The 17,169-nt window shown below is 40.2% G+C and overlaps 1 protein-coding gene across 13 annotated transcripts in view; it reads right to left on the reverse strand.

Moving 5' to 3' along the window:
- The window catches only part of SMAP1 (small ArfGAP 1), a 178,137-nt gene that overhangs the window by 90,613 nt on the left and 70,355 nt on the right, over positions 1-17,169 (reverse strand). For 12 of the 13 annotated variants that reach the window (XR_014065195.1, XR_014065194.1, XR_014065193.1 and 9 more), the window contains 2 exons: positions 11,807-11,892; positions 1,208-1,283 (listed from right to left, as the gene is read on the reverse strand). Coding sequence is in view for 8 of the 13 variants with exons in the window: in XM_081529366.1 (XP_081385492.1) it covers positions 1,208-1,283; positions 11,807-11,892 (162 nt within the window). In the remaining 5 variants the exon portion in view is untranslated. Of the gene's footprint in view, positions 1-1,203; positions 1,284-11,806; positions 11,893-17,169 lie in introns of all 13 variants that reach the window. The other variant, XM_081529365.1, reaches the window with a different exon arrangement.

Genomic DNA, 17,169 nt, shown 5'->3' on the forward strand with positions numbered 1-17,169 from the left:
ACCACCTTATTTGCAAAATGAGATGAAATTACTGTCTCTAAATTGCCTGACAGATGACTTACCCACAAAATTAATGGCTTACAGCTTTATTATTAATCTCAGAACCAACGACCCCCCCCCAAAAAACGACTACAACAATAGAGACAACTAGCCTTAAATGGTATTTAACTGGGATAAGAAAATTTATCAGAAAAAGAAACTTAAAAGAAACAGTAATAAAACATATTTGATCACTACAGCAAGGTCTCAACTATTAGGGAACATATGCTTGAAAATAACCAATTAAAAGGCTACATTTTTAGACTCATTGTGTGCAGGAACAAGGTCAACAAAAGCTTGTCTGATACTGAACACCTCACATTAAAGAGGCCTACCTATTAGCGCCTGCTTCTCAGGCACTCAAGCTTCAAAGCACTTTCCCAGTAAGATCATCTGGTGCTGCGATTCATGCATGCTAAGTCACTTCAGTACTGTCCAACTATTTGCAAAGCTACGGACTGTGGCCCAACAGGCTATTCCGTCCACGGGGATTCTCCAGGCAAGAATACTAGAGTGTGTGGCCATGCCCTCCTCCAGGGGATCTTCCCCACCCAGAGATCAAACCTGTGTCTCTTATGCCTCCTGCACTGGCAGGTAGGATCCTTGCCACTAGCACCATCCGGGAAGGTGCTGTGATAAATACAGATAAATAGGAGCAGCACCATGATTTCATTAGAATAATTAATGCAAGACTTCCTTGTTGATTGTTTGCAAATACAGTGCAAACAACTGTGTTTTCTATTTTGGACCAAAGTAAGATAAAGCTGTTCAGGAAAAAAAAAAAATGCTATGTTTTAATAAATATATCTGGTCAGATCCATCAACGCCCTTAGAAGACGACAAATTTGCCTTTTCCATTCATTTCCACAAACCAATAAAATAATTTTCTCTCCTCAATTTTTCAATTAGTGTCTTTATGCAGATTTCATAAATTAACTTAAATGCCATTTAAGCCGTTATTAGATGCCTACTGAAGAATATGCTCCTTTCTGAATCAAGAGTTCTGCTTTGTGAAAGCTCATTATGTGACAAAAACTCTCAGTGTTCAAATTTTTAAAGTATGTAACCAAGACATTTTTACAATAAGTAAATCGAGCCATATCACGTTAAAATTTCAAAATATATTCAACAAACATCAACTGGTGATAGAGATGAAGATTTTACTTACATTTGTAATAGCTATAGCATTTTTATCGTAGTATTTCTTCTTTTCGTATTTATCTCTGATGAAAAATTCCACTGCTCTGAAAACAGATAACTTAAGGAAAAGCATGAGTCCAGTGACATGTACGCTCCCCTTTACTCACTCCACAAAGCTCAGGCTCTAAATGCGATATTTCTACTCCCCAGTCTGTACTTCCCTCCTCACACACTATTTCTGCAACTAAATTCTGTAACCTACTTTTCTTTCTGCCACAGAATCCATCTAGTTCAGGAAATCTTCCCCATTCAACAAAACCACTCAGCTGAACTCTTAACAGAAAAGTAACCATATTTCTCAGTTCCACCATAATCCACAGCCTTTTACTCCTTCCCGCCCCCAACACTAAATTAAGGTTCATTTTGGATTTTCAGTTTAAATAAGGAAACTAACAGTCATGTGGTAACCACAGCATCCCGGACGCCGCGTGCTGGTGCGCTATCCAGAGTCTTCCTTTCATCCTTCCTCCACGCGGTAATGCGCGTATTACAACTTCCATATCATAGATGAAGAACCAGCAACTTGGAAAAAGCAGACGACCGTGATCTCAATACTTGTGTCCTTTCCCACCACACATGGCTACCTCTGCCTGCATCAGTGAGGATCCACTGTGTATTAGAAGGACGGAGACCAATTTTTTCCTGCAAAGCTTTCTAGAAATGGAAAAGTCAAGAAGCTAAAACCAATGTCAGTACTATTTAATTTTCTGAAGTTGAGTGGACCAGCCTTATCTGTTGATGGGTGAATCACTTCTAGTGGGATTCAGGAGCTTTGGCTCAGCTGATACAGATGACTTCTCTTACCAGTCAACCAACCACTGTTTTATCATATTCCACTAAAATGGGATTTCTTCCATCAAGGATTCTGAACTTTTTTATTTTTTAGTACCATGAACCCCTTTGATAGTCAAATAAAGCCTGTGGACTCCTTTCTGAGACAGTGCTTTTAAATGCGTAAAATAAAATACACAGAACTACAAAGGAAATGAATTACACTGAAATACAATCTCTCTGTGGATCCCCAGGTTAAGACAGCCTTCTGTTCAAAGAAAAGTAACCTGAAGCGGTAAAACAGTACATTTTCAGTCAATTGTTCCTTATTGGAAGTTAATAAAAGCTCTTTAAACTGACAGTTGAGGCCACAGGTAGTAGCAAGAGTTGACAGACCACTATACAGTGGGCATTGAGAGAGAGCTCTCAAAGCGGCCAGGGAAGGCAAGTAAGACAGGAAATCTAAACGTACAACTTATCAAGCAAGCTGAATAACTGAAAGCCATTTCTAAAGACAGCTCTCTATAAACTGTGTATATGAAAGGCACTTCACATTACTTCTTTTTCTCCTCTTAACCTATAAAGAGGTTTTTACATTGACAACTGAAGCCAGGCACAGAGAGTTCAAGGAGTTCTCTGGTATTCTACAGTACAAGAAAGGGAGTATTGTGATGCCTGGAAACCAGGAATGTCTAGCATCCACCGTTGCAGATGCTACTGGTTATCACAAATTCATTTGTGAGTTAGTCATTTAATTTCTGCTAATGATAATAAATGCCTTTTTATCTAGAGAAGGTCAAATGTGAGGGGCACTTTTACTTTCAAGGTAGCCTTTGGAGACCCTTTCAAGTCAAAGGCCCCAGAGCTGTCAGAAGGCTGATTAGTTAGATATGTGAACATTTTTGGCAGTCAGTACCAAAAAATTACCATAACACCCCAAGATTTTCATAAAACACAATAATGTTGCTTTATTCCAACTATTTCACATGTAAATAAGCTAAATGCTAAGTTCGCACATGATTTTAAATCCATGTTCAATATTACATTTTTCTGTTTTTCTAAGAGGATAAAATGAAAACAATCAAAAAAGCTGGCCCTTTGGATTAATGTGGATGTATGAGCAACTTTTACTGTCGAGACAACTATTTACTGTCACAACAGGAGAGAGAAGAATTTACTTAGATTGATGCCATTTTCACAGTAGATGAAATGAAATACGTTTGTGCTGAGTACATGCTAAGTCACTTCAGTTGTTTCCGACTCTTTGTGACCCCACAGACCATAGCCCGCCAGGCTGCAAAATAGACAAGTTAACGTTCTTACTGCCTAGTCACTCAGTCATGTCCAATTTTTTGTGACCCCATGGACTGTAGCCCGCCAGGCTCTTCTGTCCATGGGGATTCTCCAGGCAAGAGGAGTGGAGTGGGTTGTCATGCCCGCCTCCAGGGGATCTTCCCAACCCAGAGATGGAACCTGTGTCATCTCTTATGTCTCCTGCACTGACAAGCAGGTTCTTTACCACTTGCAACCACCTGGAAAGCCAGGTGAAAAATGCTTATTGTTTTTAAAAAATCTGTAATATTTTTAAAACAGTGATTATATTTACTTCTAGATATAAATATTACATAATATGTATACAGTTTTTCTTAACTAAAATCTAAATTCTTAAAGTATAATTTTTATGTTTAAACACCTGGAAGGAGAGTAACACTGATATTTTTCCTCCTTAATGACAGAGACAGCGGTCTATTTTGGATATTACTTAAAATATACTATATATCAAAGCTTGAAAAGATTATAACACTCTCATATATGAAATGTTTATGACAAAAGAAAAATCACTGTTTATGACCAAAGAAAACCCTAATATTAGAGAGAAAATTCATTAAGAACAGTGTCAAAAATAATTTAACCACCACTGTAAAACTAAAATTAATTGAAAACCATAATAGTTTTAGAAATACTAGATTTGAAAAAGGCAAACTTTTAAGTATATCTTTTAGAGTAAAAAACAATACTAATATCTGATGAAATATGTGACTTTTCAGAAATAACAGATACACATGAAATCTTAATTTATACTTAATGTATTTTAAGTAATTCAAATATAGCTGAGTTTCATTTCTGTTTGATTAAAAAAACCTCTGAATTTTTCTAAGCAGTAAGTGATTTAAAAAAACTACATCAGATGACAGTTGATCTGTTTTTCAAGGACATGAAAATATAAAAATTAAATCATTAAGGGAGGACAAAGCACGAGGACAGTCCTGACAATTAAACATGAAACATTACTTTATAAAGGCAAACACAGCACACCACCAAGTGAGCTCCCAGACGCCTCGGGAGTCACTGAGGAAGCGCTGAGGCTCAGGGACCGCGCCACATCCTCGGGGCTCTCGGGCCCTACGCGCCTCTGAGACCAAGAATGTATCACGCGGCTCTCGGGTATTTTTGTACAAGGTCTCAAAAGCAACCCAAACCTTGACTGTTCATTCACCTAAAGAAGTAGTGATTTATTCCAGGGGTCAGCAAACTTTTTCTCAAAGGGCCAAATAGCAAATATTTTACATTTCATGGGACAGTTGTTCTATGTTGCGATTACTCACTTCTGCATTTTTAGCTCCAATGTAGCCACAGAAAACTGATAAATGAATAGGTAAGGCTATGTTCTAATAAGACTTTATTTACAGAATCAGGAATTGTCTCCTGGGCCTGCAGTCACTGATTCTTGAATTCTTTTCCAATGCTAGTGGGCCAAGGACACCTCAACTGGATTTATACAGGGTCTCCGTGGCTGCAAACTGTCACTGTAGAAAATGTGAGGGATTTTCAAGAGAAATCTGACAATAATTTTGCATTATATGCTGACTGCAGTACTAATTCTCAAAGAGGATGGTCTCCAACATACATCCTCATTTCTGGTACCAGCAGTACTTGCTACTTAACTGGCAGTTATTGTGATCTTGAAGCTTGATCTCTTCATACCTAGCTAAGTGAAAACAGCAAGAATTCTCCATCTCACAAAGTTGTTGACAGTACTGGGGATAATATATATAAAGCACCCAGCACAGTACCTAACAAACAGTAAGCATGCAATAAGTGAAGTTAGCTTGTATTCTTGTGTAACTTGTCTCAGCTTCCTCGCCTTTAAAATAGAGATGATACCAAGACTCACCTCATGAGATCACAATAAGAATTAGACATGCTCCTGTGTGGAAAGACCTCAGAACAGGGGGTGGTACAGAGTGACTGCTGTCCAATGCTCAGCTCTTATCAATTACCGTGCTCCGACCTGTCTTTAAACACAAGGCCCACGGCGGAGAAGGAAAGAGACAACGGCTGCATCATCCATGCTAGGATGGCCTGCCCAGCGTCAGCTTTAAAGAGACGAGCAAGTGAGATGTGGGGGTACTGCTCCTCCTTTGCCAGCCTCCAGGTGCCATCTGAGACAAAAGGATCTCCTTAAACTTGGCAGAGACCAAGAGGCCAACACCCCTCTCCCCCGCAAACAGAAACAGAACAGTGGTGCTCTCAGTAGACCAAGGTAAGGAATGTTATTATTGACAATGCACGTCTAGGAGCTGATCTGGGATTCAGTAAACAAACAACAAAACACCCCAGCATATGCTCCTTGCCACGGTCACAAACCATTCAGCACAGCACACGTCACTGCCAAAATCCTCAACACTGACAGACAGCACCAGACAAGTCCGGAAAAATGTTCCCATCACTCTGTGCTTTATCTTTTCACATGTATTTATTTGTATCTTAAGATTTCTTCCTTTCTTTAAAGATGCTATTTAAAAGACAATTAAATTAATATCTATTCCCAAGAACAAAATCTTCCATTTTCAGACAGACACCACTGACAGCAGCAAAATTTTCAAAAGCTCCAAGGAGACACACTGCTGATTAGCTCTGGTGCACACTGGATCTCAGGAACTGAGGTAATTAAAGTTTTCAGATAAGACAAAATATCCTAATAATGAAAAGCTTAATGTAAAGCTTTATCGCTTGTCATGCACCTGCGCACGCCACCTAGAATTAACCACACGCCACATGAGAAAATACACGTTCACAGCAGCTTCTGCCTAACTTCGGTAAACTGTAAAGCTAAAGTGGCAAATGTTGTTACGAACGCAGTGAGGTCCCATATTATGCCAGTTTTACTCAGTTTGGTTCTATTTGCCTCTAGGGATGAGACAGCTACATTTTTTTTAATCTAAATTTTATTTTTTTAATTAATTTCAATTAATTGGAGGCCAATTACAATACTGAGGTGGGTTTTGCCGTCCACTGACATGAATCCGCCACGGGTGTACACGTGTCCCCCATCCCGAACCCCCTCCCACCTCCCTCCCCACCCCACCCCTGCAGGTGGTCCCAGTGCCCTGCTCATGCATCGAACCTGGACAGCGATCTGTTTCACACATGGTAATATACATGTTTCAATGCTATTCTCTCAGATCATCCCCCCCAGCTCCTCCCACAAAGTCCAAAAGTCTGTATTTTACATCTGTGTCTCTTTTGCTGTCTCGCATATAGGGACATCGTTACCATCTTTCTAAATTCCATATATATGCGTTAGTAATTGGTGTTTTTCTTTCTGACTCACCTCACTCTGTATAATAGGCTCCAGTTTCAACCAACTCACTAGAACTGACTCGAATGTATTCTTTTTAATGGCTGAGTAATATTCCATTGTGTATGTGTACCACAACTTCCTTATCCATTCGTCTGCCGATGGACATCTAGGCTGCTTCCATGTCCTGGCTATTATAAACAGTGCTGCGATGAACACTGGGATACACGTGTCTCTTTCAATTCTGGTTTCCTCAGTGTGTATGCCCAGCAGTGGGACTGCTGGGTCATATGGCTGTTCTATTTCCAGTTTTTTGAGGAATCTCCACACTATTCTCCATAGTGACTGTACTAGTTTGCATTCCCACCAACAGTGTAAGAGGGTTCCCTTTTCTCCACACCCTCTCCAGCATTTATTGCTTGTAGTCTTTTGGATAGCAGCCATTCTGACGGGCGTGAAATGGTACCTCACTGTGGTTTTGATTTGCATTTCTCTGATAATGAGTGATGTTGAGCATCTTTTCATGTGTTTGTTAGCCATCTGTATGTCTTCTTTGGAGAAGTGTCTGTTTAGTTCTTTGGCCCATTTTTTGATTGGGTCGTTTATTTTTCTGGTATTGAGCTGCATGAGCTGCTTGTATATTTTTGAGATTAATTACTTGAGACAACTATATTTAAATCAGTAAAAGTGCAAAGATGTTAGGCTTTTCAAACAGCGTTGAGCTTTAGAATGATCCATGAAATAGAGAAAAGGGGACTTGTTTTCTTTAACTAGCTCCATATTACAAGCTCCAAATCACAGTGTTTCATAATTAAAAGAAGGGATAAAAGCAATGTAGCTGTAATAAGTGTAGCAAAAAAAATTTTTTTAAAGACTACAGTACTACATTAGATACAGAAGCTGCTCTCATGATCCAAGAGATGTCATCTTATGGTTTTATTGTTAGGAGTCATCTATTTCAAGTTGGTCTAGACAAAATCCCTCTTTAAGCTTCTGACAACCTTAGATTATCTTTTTGTAAACAGCAAGATTTTGCCAACAACAAAGGTCTATCTAGTCAAGGCTACAGTTTTTCCACTAGTCATGCATGGATGTGAGGGTTGGATCATAAAGAAAGCTGAGTGCCAAAGAATTGATACTTTTGAACTGTGGTGTTGGAGAAGACTCTTGAGAGTCCTTGGACTGAAAGGAGATCCAACCAGTCCATCCTAAAGGAAATCAACCCTGAATATTCACTGGAAGGACTGATGCTGAAGCTGAAACTCCAATACTTTGGCCACCTGATGCAAAGAACTGACTCATCTGAAAAGACCCTGATGCTGGGAAAGATTGAAGGTGGGAGGAGAAGGGGATGACAGAGGATGGGGTGGCTGGATGGCATCATCAACTCAATGCACATGAGTTTGAGTAGACTCTGGGAGCTGGTGGTGGACAGGGAGGCCTGGCGTGTTGCCTTCCATGGGGTCACAAAGAGTCGGACATGACTGAGCGACTGAACTGAACTGAACTGAAACAGCAAGAGGTAAGCACCTCATATGAATATGACCGTAATCTCCAAACGTTTTACAAGTAACATTTAGCTTGAAAAATCAAATACACGTGCTTGAACTAACAGTAGCAAAGAAACACATGATCCAAGAGCCTGCCCTGAATCATACCAGGTACTCAAAAGTTGAAATCTTCACCTAGACCTTATGATCTTAGTTGCAAAGAATCCCAAACTATAAGCCTATTTTTAAAAGCCAGCTCAAATGTGACAACACTGATTTTACTCAGACCAGCATCATTAAGTAATATTCAAGTGTCCTTACACAGAAGGGAAAGTCTGGAGGCTTTGGAAAGTTTCTTAAACAGCCTCTTTGAGCATCCCACCTGCTCACCTACCAAAAATAAAAATATTGTGTTCTGAGTTGTTTTTAAAATTAAAAAAGATAACGTATATAAAGTGCCAAACTCAGGGACTGGCACACAGCAAACTCTCACCGAGCAGGAAAGCTACTGCAGTTGCTATTTCCAGCACTGTACCATCACTGTGTGGAAGGTCAAGGACTTACTAATATCCGATACCAATCAATCCACGATAAAAATCTCTCCTGAAATGTTTAGATAAGGATCAAGTATCTAAGGACATATCAACAAAAAATACCAGAAAAAAAATTCACCACCTCACTCTGGTGGTAGTTTAGTCGCTAAGTCGTGTCCGACTCTTGAGACCCCGGGGACTGTAGCCTGCCAGGCTCCTGTCTAAGGGATTCTTCAGGCAAGAAAACTGGAAAGGGTTGCCATTTCCTTCTCCAGGGGATCTTCTCGAACCAGGGATCAAACGCAGGTCTCCTGCATTGCAGGCGGTCTCCTTGCAGTACAGGTAGATTCTTTACTGACCGAGCCACCGGGGAAACAGCATCTCATTAATTCTTTACTTCTAATTAGGTTCTAATTAGGATGAAATAGTATCCCTACCAACATGTGCCATGTGGTGCCCAGAAGGGGGCAGTGTAAGAGGACGCCAGAGTCCTGTCCTTGCCTGAACACCTTCAGGCCTTTGTCAAAAATAACACAAAAGTATGGTGATCAGTGAGATGCCGTGACGCTACATTCATCCACCAAATACCACATAAAGGGTACTACTCCAAATTTCAAGACTGTCAAGTAATTTATCACCTGGTATTCAAGAGAAGTCCAAAAAACCAAATTTAAACCAAGCCAATCTCCCCCTCTCCACCCCCCAACACACACACACACACACACACACCCGCGCGCATACACACGTGTGCACACACTAAAACTTCCATACGGAAAAGGGAGTTCCTTCAATTTGAGGGATTTTATATGTCAACTCAGGCTTGGGGGTGAAGAGCAGAAGAAGGGATAAATTAATACAACTAGCAAGCAGTGGTAACCACCACATGGAACATGGTTTGTCTGCTCTGTGGACTCTCCTTCCACCACGCTCTCTTCCTCAGGGTTCAGTCCCAAGCCCTCATGTCCAGAGAAGGAAAAAGCATTCCCAGGATTCTGAATAAAATCCTCAGAAGGAACAGAGGCACTGCCCCAGGTAACGTAACTTACCCAAGCATTCTTCCATCACCTACACGCTAAGGGGCTCTCCAGTCTACACTGCACCCTCTGCTCTTTCAGGGTCCAGACTCCCGTCTCCAGCTTCCAGACAGGCATCTCCATGCGTGTGTCCCACAGACACTTCATCCTGCCCAAAGCAGTGACTCACTGTCTTCCACTTGTAACTTTTAAACCTTCATCTGGTACTGAATTCCTTCCCCTGATGAGTAAGTCTAACTCACTCACAAAACCTTAGCCAAGCTAGAAAACGTGTCTTCCCCAGAAAGCAAGCCAATGTTAACCTAATCCAAATGTCCCTGCCTTCCCAATTCCTTTCCAATCTCCCCAGCTCCCTCCTGCCTATTCTAAATCCCACTACATCACTGGTATCTTCATCACTGCTCATTTCAGGGCTGCACTAGGATTCTGCATGACCTCTCTGACTCCACAACCTCCTCCAACTCACCAACCTCGTGATAGAAGGTGACATTTCTAATGCTTCTCCTGCCTCACAGCTTTACAAATCCTTCAATCCTTTGGGTCAATGAAATGAGGCACTGCTCTATATTCTATCTATAGGCGGTTCTAGATGCCATTGAAAACCTTTCACAATCTGGAATAATACTGAGCTGCTTTTGCCACTTGCCCCACAAAACTTAGATGTTATCACAGCGAAACTTTAAAACGTCAAGTGTCCTCACACCTTCGTACTTCTGCTCACACAATTTTTATGCCTGAAATGTACCACCCACTCTTACCCTAGGATCTTGCTATAATATAAATAGCCTGGGATATCAGACTGCTAAATGTGTGGGAAGGAGGTGGGAGAAGCAGAAACAGAAAAGGCCAAACACTAACTTCTGGAATATACCTCAACAGGTTTCTACACAAATATGGAAATATATATATATATATATATATATAATGGCCCGTATCTCTCTGAGAAAAGATGAACTTTTTTCACTGTATGATCACACAAACTGTTCTAGTACACACATGGCACACAGCTGATCTGTAAGAAACTACATTATACTGCCAAAATCACAAAAATCATCTTTGGATAGAATTGTGTGTGTATGTGTGTGCTTAGTTGTGCCCAACTCTGAGATCTCATGGACTGTAGCCCGCCAGGCTCCTCTGTTCATGGAACTCTCCAGGCAAGGACACTGGAGTGGGCTGCCGTTCCCTTCTCCAGGAGACCTTCCCAACCCAGCAATAGAACCCAGGTCTTCTGCACTGCAGGCGGACAGTCTTATTAGATAGTCTTATTCTGATGAGCTCTTTCTCTGACTTCAGTATCAGTCTGAGAAATCCTATAAAATCAAGTGATTTCTCTTTAACATGTGAAAATATTCTGACTAAAATGCCGTGAGGAAATATCCCACTCGTCTCTTAGGGAAGACGTGGATGTAGACAGAACTGTGCAGCCTGTGACCCAGAGAAGCTCGTCAGGGACCCGAGCCCACACCTGTGTCACCATCCACTTCTACCGAGTATGGGACTCGTCTCGTCCACCACTTCACATGAAGGTGCTCTCAGGAAACCCCTCTGGAAATGATCTGCTTAAACAAAAATACTCTAGATGTTCATAAATCAAATCTCTAATACCAGTCTAAAGTGATAACCTATATGTTCCAATCAAGAGTTGGAGAGCAATCAAGAATCAGATATAATATTTTACACTTAATAATAATTATATAAAAATACTATGTAAATCATATATTACCAGATTCCTATTAAAATCCAGGTGGCACGGTGGTTAAGAATCCTCCGCCAATGCAGGAGACATAAGAGACATGGGTTCAAGCCCTGAGTCAGGATGGTCTCCTGGAGGAGGAAACGGCAACCCGCGCCAGTATTCTCGCCTGGAGAAACCCCACGGACAGAGGAGCCTGGCGGGATCCAGCCCACGGGGTCACACAGACCCACGGGGTTACACAGAGTCGGACATGACTGAGTCCAGCACAGCAGCAACAGCGTTAAAAACTTACCACACATAAAGCGCAGGTCAGGGCAAATCAAGCTCTATTCTTCAGGAACAACAGTATGATAAAATTCACATGTTCCTAAATACAAAGTTAAAATAGAAACTACAAAAATAAAAAAAAAGAGAGCTTATTCTTTTAAAACCCAAAATAAAGAAATGTTAAAGGATACTGATCTGTCTGTGGTCTTCGAAAGTTCTCTGGAAGATTGGCTTCATATAGTAGTCTTGCTTTAGTATTTCCCATATCTTGCATGCACTGTAATTTAAAAAATCAAATATTTTCATTACTCATATAAACATTAAAAAGTAATTCCTATACACATACGTATATATACGCACACATATACAAACACCAGATATTTATCATTCCCAAAATATACTCTTTTCTTTAGAAAAATAATTTAAATCATAACCATGAAATTACTCAAGTTCAAAACAGAAGCACAGTTTTAACCTTTCATATTTCTTTAACATATGTAGATTCACAGTTTTCTAATGCCTTTTTCTGTGACTATAATACCATCTTTTTAATACTTATACTTCCTTAAAGTGGGTTCCCTGGCAGTTTATGGTATGATTGTTGTTTTAAATGTTATCACTTGAACAACACTGCCATTTCTAAGGCCAATAACTCAAGGTCAAATTTTCTTTGCCTTGAGCTTCAAAATACCCTGAAGATTTCATAATTTACAATCACGACCATAGGGAGAGCAGCGACAGAGAAATGCTGGTGTCCTGGAACTCTACACAAGTGGATCCACTTCTCTTAAGATTACTAACTACTTAAAGGGTTAGCAGCTTCGCGAAGATTCTGCTAAAAGCTTTGGATTCTCCTCTCCCTACCTAAAAAAGTGTGCCTAATGGTGAAATTTCACATACAAGTTCATGAGTTCATAGGACTCGCCCTAAAAAAATCTATCAATCCCAAGAGCAAGAACCACTGCTAAGGAGACATATGATAATTAAACTGGTTGAAGTGATTTTTTTCTTTCTTATTTTGCAATATATATTTTTAATTTATTTATTTTTAATTGGAGGATAGTTGCTTTACAATGTTGTGTTGGTTTCTGCCACACCCCAACATGAATCAGCCACAGATGTACACACGTCCCCTCCCTTTTGAACCTCCCCACCTCCCACCCCATCCCACCCTCTAGGTTGTCACAGAGCTCCAGTTTGAGCTCCCTGCGGTCATACAGCAAATTCCCACTGGCTACCTACCCTACACATGGCAACGTAAAACATCTGGAAAGAACTAGCCCAAGAAAAGGTTGCATAATATCTGCAATGAACCGAAAAGATACAGCTCACAGAAACTACAAAAATAAGAACACAAAGTTTCTATCATCGCAACAAGAGTGCATAGAAGCTTTAACAAAAACTTAGTAAGACTAAAGACAGTATCTGCTATACATGCCATATCTCACTGACCCAAAGTTACATTTTCTCCACGTGACAGTTTTCATGGAGTGACAAGGCACCTGACAGTTGATCTAGTCTTGTTGACCTGTTTTTCCTAATTAGTCTATAAAATGTAAGTGCTTCTTACAACCAGTGATATAACCTTATATTCAACAAATATGATTCTATACATTTTACGCAAATATTATAAATATTTCCTTTATCTAATATAAGTCATTAACATTTTATTTTGATAAAATAAAAAGTAATTAGGAATAAGGTATAAGTGCGGGGCTTCCCAGGTGGTGGTAGTGGTAAAGAACCCGCCTGCCAATGTAGGAGACTCAGGAGAGGTGGGTTCCATCCCTAGGTCGGGAAGACACCCTAGAGCAGGGCATGGCAACCCATTCTAGTGTTCCTGTCTGGAGAATCCCATGGACAGAAGAGCCTGGCGGGCTACAGTCCACGGGGTCACAGAGTCGGACACGACTAAAGTGATGTAGCACAAGACATAAGTTTACACTGGGGTTCCCGGGTACCTCAGTTGGTAAAGATTCCACCTTCAATGCATGAGACCCTGGTTCAATTCCTGGGTCAGTAAGATCCACTGGAGAAGGGACAGGCTACCCATTCCAGTACTCTTGGGCTTCTCTGGTGGTTCAGACAGTAAACAGTTCTCCAGCACTGAGGGAGACCTGGGTTTAATCCCTGGGTGGGGACGATCCCCTGGAGGAGAGCATGGCAACTCACTCCAGTATTCCTGCCTGGAGAATCCCGTGGACAGAGCCTGGCGGGCTACAATCAATGTGGTCGCAAAGAGTCAGACACAACTGAACAGCTAAGCACACAGCATGAGTGTGCTTTACATTCAATTATTTACTTTTGTTCTAGGAATGCTACCCATCACAATTAGACAGAAAGGGAAAAAGAGGTATAAGAATCTGAACGGGAGAATTGATATGAATATAAAGAGCCATTTCTATAGGAGAAAAGTGACTGCTGAAAAGTGACTGGATGCTGGTGTGCATGCGTGCATGGTGTGTGTGTGTGCATAGCGAGGCTTGGGGGAAATAAGATTCAAGAACATCACAGATATAGAGGGATCACTGTGAAAGGAGGAGGAAGGCACTAGCAAGCTCAGATAATTTCTAAGTTTCTGAAAAGGAGAACAGAGTAGGGTGGGAGGAAAGTCTGCAGTGAAAGGATTAGCGGAGATGAAACTGGTTCAGTCACTGGAGACGGTTAAAGACAGGCGGCAGAAAAGCAGCTGGCGACCCGGGGAGGCGATGAGAGTGCAGCACAAACTAGCTGTCCTCAAAGTTTCAAGACACTATGGGTTAGGGCCCTACTGTACACATTAAAATTTATTCCATTGGCCTTAAAGAGTACACTCTGGTAATCAGAAGAAGAAAATAATGAAACAGCCTAACAGTTACAGTAACAAGCATTAGCCTCAATACCTTATTAACATATATAAATATATATTATTATAAATTATACATATTGTGTAATATATAAATTGCATACATATTACAATATATAAGCTGCTTATATATATGCCATTTAAAATTTTTAAAAATCCTGTTTTAGATAGTACTACCCTAATGTGGCAGGAAAGGAAACTGAAACTGCGAAATGTTAAGGGGCAGGCCTAAGACTTTCCATGAACATTTACCTTCTGACAGAATCCACACTAGCCATCAGCCGTCTAAACACCCCAGGCTGCAGCCAGTAGAACAGGGAACTATATCATGCAGGGCTTAAGAATACCAGGCTCTCTGCTTTAGAGGCTCAGTTTTCATTTCACAGATGAGGAAACAAGCCCAAAGAGGTTCCCTACTGTGTAATTCAAGGAATCAGTTACAGAGTTTTAAAAATATTTTAAAATATATATTTAAACAGCAAACTACAGCTCATCTCAAAATTAGATTTTTAAAAAACAAGTCAAGCATCCAGTAACCAGAAATGTATTGATATTCTTGACAAAGAAATCACTGTAAGACTATATGAAATATAAAGTCAACATTCATTTTTACTTTAAGAAAAATATATGAATGTATTGAAGGATAAGTGAAATGTATACTCCATAGTTATGATAAATGCCATTTAGGTAGGACATATTTAAAAATTAATGTTATTTACTATGCCAGTTAAATTCAATCTGTCCTCCTTTTACATATATGGTCCTAGAAAGATAAATTTTACACTGTACATTTTGATGAACCACCTTCATTCAAAATCACTATAATTATCACCATTATAATTGCAAAGGAAGGTTTCACCGGGAAATGGTATAATAAAACTCACTTAAGAATAGCAAAAACCACTATTAAAAGTATCTGTCATCAATCTATAATCTGTGTGATTTTAGCTTCTCCACACAATCCAATACATATTACAACATCTGACCAAAGGCTCACACATCATTTGAGATTCAATTTTTTAAAATACTATTTGAATCAAAATGCTGAAAGGCATCTATAGGCTAACATACTACCAAGACAATCTAACGAAGATGATGTATTTCTATTCCTGAAACTTTCTAACTAGACAATATTATATCACCCAGTCCTAGTTTTTGCAGTAAAAAAAACAATAAAACTTATATTCTAAAAGAGTTCAATATTCTTAACATTTTACAGAGACTAAAGAAAATTTAGGTTGTCAAGTTTTAATTGGCATTTTATTGTATTTGTGTAATTTAATAAACATACAAAAAACAAAAAAAGTGGGAATAGATTTTTTTAAAAGACAGTATCAATAAGTAAGCAAATCAATGTAGTAGGAAATTTTTATTTTTGTCTAACACTACTGTATATGTTTTTCTTAAAAAAGGTACCGTCTTACATCAGTGGGGCATCTCCAGTGGAAAAATATAGTAATGAAGTAGCACACAAAAAGTTTTACTGAAAAGGGGGCTGTGAAATAAATGCTAAGATAAAAGGCAACAGGAACAAATAGAAACAAAGTGTGCCCAAGGTTACATCACGTCAGGGTCAGTGTCAGGAAATAAAAATAAAAGGCAAGATAAATGACAGGCCACCTAAAGTTCCAACTCAACCATGTGTTCTCCTCATAAAACTTGTTACATTTTTTCTTTCCTTTAGTCTTCCAAAGTCCTGGAAAGCAGAGCTCTTTGTGGAATCCAACTAAGGAATGTGACTACTCCAGGACACAGCTCCTATTTGTCCAAGGCCAGCTAAAGCTAGGGGCTTCCCCGATAGCTCAGCTGGTCAAGAATCCGCCTGCAATGCAGCAGACTCCGGTTTCATTCCGAGGTGGGGAAGATCTGCCCAGTCCAGTCCAGGCCCAGGGTCTGTGTTTAAGAGCTAGAGCTTGTGGGCCTCCCCTCTCCTCCATCCTGTGCCTGCTCCCTTTTCCCTATCTGTCCCTGCAATGTTCCCTGAATTTTCTCCCTCAGACATTGAGAAGTACCCAGGCAACAACCATTTACAGTCAAAGTCCACTCGGGAAGCTTTCTGTGTAGTTTTCCTAAGTTTTTAAGTGTGTAATGATTTGCCCTTTGGGGTTTACTGGCTATTTTTAAAAAATGGAGTAAGTGGAAAAAAGAATAACAGCAACAAAATAAAGGACTGAGATTACTAACAGCTTTGTTGCAAATGATTAGTTTACAACGTGGCAATTAGATCTTCCAAATTCCCAATGGAACAAATGCAAAACATTAAAATAATCAACAGAATCTTAAACATTACTGTGTAATGGAAGGATGCTACACATCTATGTTAAATCTGGAGGAAAAAAGGTAAAAAAAGATATAAAATATTTCAGGAAGAATATACAATAAACTGAAAAATAAGGTTCTTCCTACGGAGGGAACAGCCTGGCATGTGGCAGTCTGTGGGGTTGCAAAGAGTGGGATGCGACTGAGCAACTGAGCTGAACTGATGGAGGGAAACCAGATGACTGGGGACACAGTAAGGAGGGAGAGCATTCATTCACACCTGTGCGCCTCAGACCTCTGCACCAGGTCCACTTGCCTCCCACTTCCCAGCACGACACAATAATGAGGGCGCTACGTCCATCCTGCACTGTCCCTAGATCAAGTCCTATCTGGAGGGAGCTCAGCCAGGGCACCCCAACAGCAAGCACATCAGAGCAAGGAGCTCTCCCT

This window comes from Giraffa tippelskirchi, chromosome 9, assembly GCF_054371585.1.
Source record: "Giraffa tippelskirchi isolate mGirTip1 chromosome 9, T2T-mGirTip1v1.2.pri, whole genome shotgun sequence".
In the NCBI taxonomy this organism is placed as follows: Eukaryota; Metazoa; Chordata; class Mammalia; order Artiodactyla; family Giraffidae; genus Giraffa; species Giraffa tippelskirchi.